This window comes from Vigna radiata, chromosome 2, assembly GCF_000741045.1.
Source record: "Vigna radiata var. radiata cultivar VC1973A chromosome 2, Vradiata_ver6, whole genome shotgun sequence".
Classification (NCBI taxonomy): Eukaryota; Viridiplantae; Streptophyta; class Magnoliopsida; order Fabales; family Fabaceae; genus Vigna; species Vigna radiata.
The window spans coordinates 23,712,384-23,723,265 of record NC_028352.1 but is presented as its reverse complement, the minus strand read 5'-3'; the positions used below and the strand labels follow the sequence as shown (position 1 = coordinate 23,723,265).

General features: G+C 28.3%; 1 protein-coding gene across 1 annotated transcript; it reads right to left on the bottom strand.

The window, feature by feature from the left end:
• Positions 1-1,947: 1,947 nt before the first annotated feature.
• On the bottom strand, positions 1,948-2,668 carry LOC106755862. Its single transcript, XM_014638081.2, has one exon. The coding sequence runs from the start codon at positions 2,611-2,613 to the stop codon at positions 2,188-2,190; it is 426 nt and encodes a 141-aa protein (XP_014493567.1). The 5' UTR covers positions 2,614-2,668; the 3' UTR covers positions 1,948-2,187.
• Positions 2,669-10,882: the final 8,214 nt, after the last annotated feature.

The window sequence follows — 10,882 nt, the reverse complement described above, 5'->3', positions numbered from 1 at the left end:
TACAAATCAATATTTAAAAAATGGGTTAAATATGTTTTTGGTCCCTTAACTTTCAGTGAAAATTAGAATTAGTCAATCTTCAAAACTTTGGCCTAATTTAGTCTTCCAACGTTAAAAATGTATGAATTTAGTGATTTTAACTAAATGTTGTTAGGCTTATTTGATGTTTCAAACACGTTTCATAATAGCATCTGGGTTATTTAAACTGTTTGACACATATTTGTTTCAATGTCAACTAAGAAACGCGTTTAACATCAAATAAATTTAACAAAATTTTGTTAACAGGACTAAATTCATACATTTCTAAAGTTGAGGGACAAAATTAGGCCAAAGTTTTGAAAATAGACTAATTCTTGACTGAAAGTTAAGGAAGCAAAAACATATTTAACCCTTAGAAAGATTAATAGGTTGTTTGCTAACCTAAAACCATTGTCCTATTGACTTACTTTACATTAAATTTTCTTAAAAAGTTTTAAAACACAATTTAATACCATCTTTACTTTTTATTTATTTTTCACATCAACACCAATTATTAGTCAAGAAAATAACTATTATTAAATGCTTATAATACATAATTAAGGAAAGTGTACTTGGTAATAACTTCCATTAGTTAAATATCGGAGATGAGGTTAACTAAGATTATAGATTAAAAATAATCAAATAAACTGTTAAAAGTAATCTTCCCTTATCTTTCGTTCGTATACTTTTAAGTTTCTCCCAAATTTCAATATTTTTGATTAATTTTGTATTAAAATTTTGTATTATACTAAATATAAAAATCTTTATAATTTTATAATTTGATTTTGATTTTGCTTCACTTGGAGCGATATGATTTGTGTTTTTTTTTCATTTTGATATTTAACTTAAAAAATAATTAAAGATTTAAAACTTTAATTATTTTTATAAAATAATTACTTTGTTTTTAATTAAATATTAAAGCAAAAATAAATTTAATCATGTAATCGTAATGTAAACTAATTCATAAAAATATATTTTCCTGACAAAATGAAAGATTGAGAATTTAATTAAAAATATAAAAGCTGTGAAAACTAACTAATGAAACAAGGTTTATTAAACGAATAATGATACTTAGACACTATTTTTTTGATAATTTGAATATCATCTATGTATTATTCTGAAAATTGAAATAAAAATATTTAAGTTTATAATTAATTAAAGTTTTAATTTAAGAGTTGACCAGAAATGGAAGATATGATATTATAATAAAAAAAGTAGTCATATAAACAAGGTACATTGAAACCGCGTTGAGTGGACGCAAAAGCATTAAGATTAGCACAACTACAATAAAATGAATTGAAAGTAGACTTCCACTGGACACCACACACAGTACGCAAAAGTCAATTGTCTTTCATTCTCGTTGCATTACATATTCACCCACCATCAATACTATTACAACCATAAACCATTCTTTTTCTTTTCAAATTATTCCACCAATTTTCCAATAATTTGTTGTTAAAATACTTTAGAAAAAAATACTATTAACTTTAATAAATAATAATTCAAATTTATTAAACACTTTAAGCTTAATTAACATTTATCCTTTTTAACTGTCACAATACTTTTTGCTAAAAGAGATAAACAAGAAAAAAAAACCTCAAACTTTTAAAAATTAAATTATTGCGCAATAATTATGATATACATCAGTTGTTATAATCTTCCCCAAAATAATAATTGAATATAGTTTTGTTTTTTTTTATATAAATTAAAAATATCAATTTTATATCAAACAAAGATCAAACAAACAAAACAAAGCTGCAACTATTTGAAGGACTTGTTTTGTTTCTTCAACCAAGTAATACAGGTTTTATGAGATAACTTAACCTTAAAGGGAAAATATTTTCAGCATTTAAAATACTTAATAATGATATTAATTATTTTTTTTTATAATAAATAATTGATATTAATAACATATTAAAAAGCAACAAAGGCTAATCAAGATCATTATCATTAATACCAAGAAAATAGTTGTGAAATTTCATCCCTTTTCACAAAAGAAAAAAAGACAAAGAGAAATTTAAATATAAAACATAGTTTAAAAAAGACTAGATTATTTATCTAAACAATAAACATCCAAATCTCCAACTTTCGGATGTTCTATACAATTTTTCGATCCCACTTCAAAAAGCAAACGGCGGCGACCGAACATGCACACGGCGGAAAGAGAGTTCAGGGGTGGTGGTCGCGGTGTTCCCGGTGGCGGATGAAGTAATACCCGGGCACGGGACTTGAGCGTGGCGACCTTAGAGGCATCTCGTTCACCTGTTTCCCGTTACTATCGTAATAGATTACGCCCGAGAAATCCAACGGCTCGCACTTGTCCCCCATCAGAATCGTCTTCTGCCACACCCCGCCGTTCCCCCAATCCTCCTCGCCGCGCTTCTTCTTGCTCCTCTTCGGCAGAAACGGCAGCGTTTTACCGCCTATGTTGCTCAGAAGCTTCTTCGGCGACCGCAGTTCGATCCTCCACTCATCCTTCGGCGGCGCCGCCGCCTTCAGCTTCCGCGGCAGCCGGCTCGCTCGCTTCGCAAGCACGGCCAGCACCGCGGTCACCGTCACCAGGAACTTCTGTGCCTGTTGCTTCGTGGAGTCCATCGCCGAAAAGGAAGAGAATAACAAGAGTTTCAGTTTCGTGGAGAAATGTGAAAATGTTTTGGGGTATTTATAAGCTCCCGGAGTCTCCGCTTCCTTTGAATATAAATAAAGCCGGTCAAATATTTAATCTTATATGATAAAGTTTTTCAATTTAACAGTTTTTTTTACCATCATAATAATAATAATTTAGTCTAGATATTCTTATTTTAAGATATATAATTGTCTTTAAATTAATTCAGATTAAATATGGGTTTAGTTCTGAAATTAATCTTCAAATGATTATCTTGTTGGTCAAATATTTCACTGAGACTTGTGTAATGAACTCAAATTTGACTAAAACAATCACGCATTATATTTATAATTTAATAAATATTTTTTGCATCGTTTAATAAGTAATAAATTTGCATGAGATCATAAAATTTAAATCTTATAATTATTATAAAAATCACGGTGAGTACACGTGGGTGTGATATCTTTGCATCTATTAATTACGTATTTCATAAGGTTAAAATTTGCCTTATGGAGATGTATTACCAGGTTAAGTAGGATACTGAAATTTAATGACTGATATCATTTATAAAAAAATTATGAAGGTTTTGTTTTCCAATGGAATTTTTAGGAAAGTTATCTGAAAAATGTTTATCATTCATGGAGAAGGATAATTGCACACGTTTAATTTCTTCCTCTGTGCCTCTTTGATTGTATATAGTAAACTTCGTACTACTTTAAGATAGTTATATAACAAGATTTTTGTTGTTGTTTATTTGATTTTGATTTCCTTTGTTTTCATTATCATTAACAAAATTGGCTTCATTTTATCTAATTATGTTGTCGGATTTCATTTTATGTGTGAAATGTTTAGACGTGAAAAAAGGTAAATAATATCAACAAATAATTATTTATCCATATTGCTAGTGTGATTTGCTATTAATCAAGCTTTTATATATATATATATATATATATATATATATATATATATATATATATATATATATATATATATATATATATATATATATATATATATATANATATATATATATATATATATATATATATATATATATATATATATATATATATATATATATATATATATATATATATATATATATATATATATTCTGCTATTTTATAATCTCCAGATAATAAAAAAGAAGTCAATTTTTAATCATACGTGCGATTCTTTTTCTTAATGAAAAGTAGTTATAACATTTTTCAGAATTTATTTTACATATTAAAGAGTTATTATTAGATTATTATTTTGTTTAAGTTTCCTTTGACTTAAATTTTTTTTTCTTTAATTCTTGTTTTTTTTTTCCTTTTTATAATGAATTTTCCAACTTTCTTTTTCGTTACATATTTAGGTTTGTTTTCCAAAATTTTATGTTTATGTCCTAATTTTTAATTAGTTACATTTACAAATTATTTATCGTGGTATGTAAAAGTTTAGAAAAAAAGGCTCAGTGTATTGTATTGTATAGAAGTCTCTAGATTCAAATAGCATATATATAGAAAATTTACATTCACTCGTATTAAGTTGAAATTTTGGTAAAATCAAACCATCTAAAATTTTATATAATCTTGAAAGTTAACCTGCTCGATAAGAAGAAACAATTTAATAATTGAATTATGAAAGTGTAGTATATATGCTCAGAGTTATTTGGGAAAAACTTAATTTATAATTCTTTTACAAGATTATTTAGTATTACTTTTAAAATAGCGAAATCCTTATCTATTATTTTATGAATTGAATTAATGCTATTTTTACTAAAAGAAAATAAACTATTATATTTGGTTGTGGTGGAATCATAATAATTTAGATAAATGAATGTTTCAACGAGTATCATGAAATATGCTTAGCAATATGTACCTAGCTTTTGTCTCTATTATATTTGGATAATATTTAATTATGGTGTTTACTATATATGAACTTTTCAAATTACAGACGTTAAATGTAGTAGACATATATATGTTGTGCAGTGAAAATTAATGTTGTAATATATACATGAAATACATAAAAATTGTTAAAATTATAAATACATACTTTACATAGAAAACTAAGCTAAATAATGCATTATATGAGGATTTCATTATGTAAAAAAAAAAATGAAAAACCAAAATTCACCTCAAATTTTATTAAGTAAAAGCATATACAGTGAAACTTTTTGTATAAAACATAGGAATTTGTTATGAAAATATTAAAATTGATTGATAAAGCTTTGAAGAAAAAAAAATTAAAATTTATTTTCATCTAAATATTCATTAAGTAATTTTTAGTTAAAATATGTTAAACTATATCAAAGATAATTACCAGAAGAACAAGTTTATTCTATTAATATCGTTTCAATTAATGCTCATGTAAGTATATATATTTTTAATTCAATTCTAATATTTCTTTGATACCAATTGTATAACATTCATCTCCAATTATAATATTTTTAATCGATTCTAATACCTTTCCATGCTCTCAATGAAAGTTTTCTACCAATAAATATATTACAAATGCCATAAAATTGTATAATGATAAGATCCTTTAGAACTTTATTTCAGCCAATATTTTTTTTAAAAGAAAATATCTTGATAACCTAAGAACCTATTCAATAAATAGTTAATTAAATTGGTCATGCAAGTCGTATATAAAAAAGACGATGAACATATTATATTTTGTTATACTTGAAAATATCGGAATTTGGAAATTGAGTTATAAAATTACATTGAGATGAAAAATTTAAAATTTGAAGGAATAATTTAAAATTTAAAATTAGGTCACCAAAGTTATGTTTAGGAATGGGGAAGACATAAATTCCTCTTAAAATAAAATAAAATAAAAAAACTGGAATATGGTGGTGATTAAGAAAAAAAAAATGTAATGTGACGAAGAACGTGTCGATATTGGTCACCAAAGCAAAAGATCGTATCATTATGTTTTACACGTGTCGTGATCCCAACCACTGCAAGTGTAATGGGAAAACAAGTGGTTGAGTCAACGTTGGTGGTGTCTTTGTCTAGCCGCATTGCGCTCCATGTTGGATATTCAACTTTTATTTAGGGAAATTACAATGGTTATAGTTTTAATTAAACATCGCATTTTTCTTAAAATCGTACTTATTTTTTCCTATTTTAAAAAAGTGATATTTATTTTTTTATTTAAAATTTGTAAGAATATTTTATATAAAAATTATCTAAAAGAATTCATTTAAGAAAAAAACAGTTTTTTATATTTTAAAATAAAGTATGGAAGACAAGTGTCACTTTATTAAAAACTTAAGAAAAATAATGTCATTTTACTACAAATATAATAAAAATAAATGTTTTTTTAAATTAGAAAAGTTGAATTGTCATTTTTCATAAAATTAATATAAAATCGTGAAGACAATTATATATTTTTCATTTTATTTTAGTTTTACATTATATTTAGCACTAATAATATTAACTATTTTTCCTTGAATAAAGTATAATTATTAATGAAGCATTGGGCACTAGGGGGTGAAGTGGGTGATTCTCATGGCATAGCATTGAAGACATAATCAAGTTGTACAATGTTTTTGCGTTTCTCATTTGGAGTGGCCCTACTAACTCGTGCGACACATTTACAACCATCAACATCCCACCTTATACTTTAGTCGTTCTAAATGGCGTGGAACCATGCATGGTGATGCATTCAATGAGGCCACTTCGGAGTGGCTTCTTAAGGAATTGTTTCTTCTTCTTAAATGACTATAAAGTTATAATTATATATTTAAGATTTAATTACTCATTTTTATTATTTTTCTTTTCAATCAATGTATAAATTTTTTAACAATATTTTTTTTTCATTAGTATATCATAAATAGCGTTGAAAACATGTCACAATTCAGATGTTTATTTATTGTTTATTTTTTAATTATTTTATAAATTTTTATTGTTGTTTATGTGTCAGATATAGTGATATAATATGTGGTTAAGAATAGACAAAAGGAATTGAATTGAACTTTTAAAAGTTGTTGTGAACCAAAACATTATTTGTATGAATTGAATTAAAAATTAGTTCAAACGAACTACATTGAACTATTTTTTGTTATACCAAACTACACTGCACTCAACTACATTAAACTACACTTACATGTCATATGAATTCCACTAAATTGCTACGTATCTTAACTTGTTTCTGTATTAAAATATTTTTGAACCAAACTATAATATTTTTTAACCAAACTATTTCTACATTGTTTTCAACTTATGGTGATTTTTTTAAAAAAAAAAGTTGAAAAAAAGAGAAAAATTAACACCCAATTGTCAAATTTGATCGACTCGACTAAAATCGGCTAAGGTCGACTCTATCAAATTCAAATGAAATTCAAGTGGGTTGACTCAGTCAAATTCAACAAAATTTCAAACATGACTGACTTAGTCGAATTTCAATCGGGGATGATTTGATCAAGTTCGGATGAATTTTGGCTAGGGTTGACTTGTCAAATTCGATTGAATTTAGGTTCGAGATGACTCCACCAAATTTTGATTGTGAGTGACTATTGAATTCAACCAAATTTTGATTGTGACCGAGTTCAACCAAATTTTGATTGTAGCTAACTTCGACCAAATTTCAATCATGGCCCAGCCTAGCCTGTCCTAACTTATGGCCTCACCTGGTCTGTCTCAACCTTCAGCTCAGGCCGACTCCTCACAACCTTTGTCTTGGGTTGGTTTATGTCGAACTTCGACTCGGGTCATTCCATCTCAACCTTCGACTTAGGTCTACCTACTTCGGCCTGTGTGCTACTGTGCATTTCATTAATGAAATAGTTTTAAGTTAATGAGCACTTAATTGAACTATAACTTTAGCGGTTTATTTTTTTTTTAAATGAACTATGTTAGAAAAGTGATGCCTTATATCTCAAGCTAAGATGAGGGTGAATTGGATTTTGCCTTAAAATGTAATCTTATCAAAAGCTTTGCAAAATCTTAGGTTTTCTTGAAATCAATAAAGCAAGAATGATGAATCAACAATAAAAAAGAAAAGGGTGAGAAAGATCAACACAACAATATATACTGGTTCGGTCAAGCATACATCTAGTCTTCCTTCAACAACCTTAGTTGAAGGGATTTGTAACATCCCATTTTTATTAGTATAAAACTACCAAAATGAAACGTTACATAAATGTTAAAAGAACAACTGGATAAAACAAATCTTCCACAAAGAAGAGATCTACTTCTGTAGATCCAACTATCTACACCTTTGCTTCACCCTCACCTCTCGCTAGAGTAACTGAAAAGTTGACTCCCTAAGCTCACACCATTAGGTAATCATCGCAAAAGAGAAATAACATATAAAGACATACAACAGAAAAACAATGGTAAGCTAGATGCAAGACAAAACATATCACCTTATAACATATCATACATAAACCATTTATATCACATACGTTAACCCAAAACATCTTAACATCCAGATACAATATGAATGTCGAGCTACGGTATGCACTTGTGGCGGCCTCCAACAATACCATTCAAATCTAGATACAAACACCAACCTATGCCTTCCACATGGTTAGTCCATCAACATCTATATCCCTAAGTGGTGACCATAAACTAGGACCTCCTACTACTCTCCACCACATAACGATCTATCTCTACTTGAGATTGAGGTTATTGAGAGCGTCAAGATAAACCTCTGGATTAGCTTCGTCCATTCATACAAACAACACTATAGGGCACCACCATGTAAGCTCTCCACGAGTCATGGAATTACGTTCATCAATACCATTCACATGATCAACCACATTCATCATCATCATATCCCTCTCATAATCACACACACACACACAAATATATATATATATATATATATATATATATATATATATATATATAATCTTGTTTCCAATTCATATTACAAATCAATTCATACTCCAGAACAAGTAATAGAAACAAGTCATTCAAACACCCACACACATTGCACGCACTTTAAGAAAATATATATGAAAACTTAGTTGAAAATATGATATTTTCACTCAACCACCAAGTTTGTTCGCTCAACTAAAAAATGTCTGCTAGCCCACTCGCTCAACGCACCAAGACTTGCTCAGCGAAAACAGAAATAGTGGGCTCTACTCGCTCACCTCTCGCTCAGCGACAACTCTCGCTCAGCTAGAAGTGTTCTGCTCAGCTATAAGTGTCTTGCTCAACTAGAAGTGTTCTGCTCGCTCAGTGGACACACACTCGCTCAACGAGATTGCATAACTCTGCAACATCAAATCTGTAGAATTTGCACCCCTCAACCCCTCATACCTATCCTATGCATCTTTTCCAACTTTTAACACCCCTAAATTGTATTATAAATTCAAATTGACCTAACTAAACATATCTAAACCAACCTAAAATCGTTTTAAACTAATTAACCACAAGATTTCAATCTAAAATTAACTAAAACCTCACTTTAGAGACCCAAATTGAATTCCACCAGTTATATCTTGTTTTTAAACAACTTAAGGGCTCCAACAAGTCACAAATGACTTACTAACACCCTCTAAAATGACCATTTATACACAAAACCTAGAATTCAAAATCTCACTAGTTCAAACCCTCAAAGTACACTTAAACAACTTTGTAACTAATCCAAAATGACTACCACTACATTCTCACACACATATCAACTAATTCTCATCCCAAACAAGTTACAAATGACCAAAATAACATGTTCTAACCACTCATTCTTACCTTAAACCATTTATTTTAAAATTCACCTATCAAACCTCTATTTTTACTATATAAGACCACTTATAACTTATTTCAAATCACTTCTTCTCAACTTTCTAACCAAATTGATACCATCAAACATTTCAATAGAAGCATTCATGAAAATTAGTCAATTCCAAATAAGCACAGCAAGGTACACTACATCATTCAACCAGTTTCCATTATTTCAAACATTAAATACTTAATAACAATCATCTTTAACACCACCAACAACATACATTAGTTATACACACCAATAACATATATTAGTTATACACACCATTAATAACAATCATCTTTAACACCACCAACAACATACTTTAGTTATACACACCATTAAATAATAATTCATACATCATAATTTAACTAAGATAAAACACTAGCTTCCCTTACCTCTCAAAGAAACTGTCCAACTCTAAAAAACGCTCCATTGATTACTTGAACAACAAAGAATACCTAGACAAACCTACAAAACACCAAATTGAAAACGGACAGAGTCCTTAGAACTCTAGATGAACCAAAAACGAGTAGGATAGGCATCATTACACATGCAACATTACAAGATTTATCTAAAACAAATTTGGGAACGGAAGGAGAAAAATGAGTCGAAACTTACTTGCTCTATTGAAAAAACTGATCAGTTAAAAGCGCAGGCCTCATTGCTGTGGTCGATTAAAATAATCGAGTCTCACTATTTTTAGATTACCACCACTTCTAAAATACCATTTTTTTGGGATTTTATAGGATTCAACTATAATGATAAAGTATACAAGAATGCAGAGATATCCCCTCTCAATGTGCTTCTCACCCCACTCATTATCACTATAGCAACCAGTTGTGAATATCCTCACAATCTTACCAAAATAAATAACACTCACAGCTCTCTAAACACCTTGAGAAAAATCTCAACTCTCAACGAGAACATCACCAAAAACTCATTTAAATGCATAAGCTCTTGGTCTTTCATTGAAACTTGTTGTGCTTTACAAATATCATTTGTTAGACTAGGAAAAAAAGTAAGCTCTTTTATCATTATATTTTATACACATATTTATAACCTTTTTTTTTTTTTTATAATGATTGTACTTTTCATATGATTTATTTTTTATTTTTTCATCATTTCGTTTTTGATAACAATAATAAATTGGGTTCATTGTACATATTTACTGTAATTTTATATTTTCAGGTTATCTCGCCATTGATCCTTGTTTTGGTCATAATTTTTTTTTGTAAATATTATTTTTGATTGATTTTAGTTACATTGTATTTTAAATTTCTAAAGTTTTAAAATGAATACGAGTTTGTTGGATTTGGAGTTCTCTTCTATCTCTTACAATTTTTACAAGCTTAAACAAATTTGCTAAAATTTTGTAAAGGAATTCATAAATAATAAACTTTTTATGTATTAGCTTAAGCTTTTGTAATTGAGATTATGGACTTAATTAAAACTCCTGTTTACTTGAATTTCTAAACCTTAGATATGGTCTAAATGTGCTTTAAACAAAAAGATAAATATCATTTGCTAAATTTTAGAGTTCTAGTTTTTTTTTTT

Excerpts from the sequence above, each read along its gene's own strand:
- LOC106755862 (XM_014638081.2), bottom strand. The coding sequence starts at position 2,613 with ATGGACTCCACGAAGCAACAGGCACAGAAGTTCCTGGTGACGGTGACC.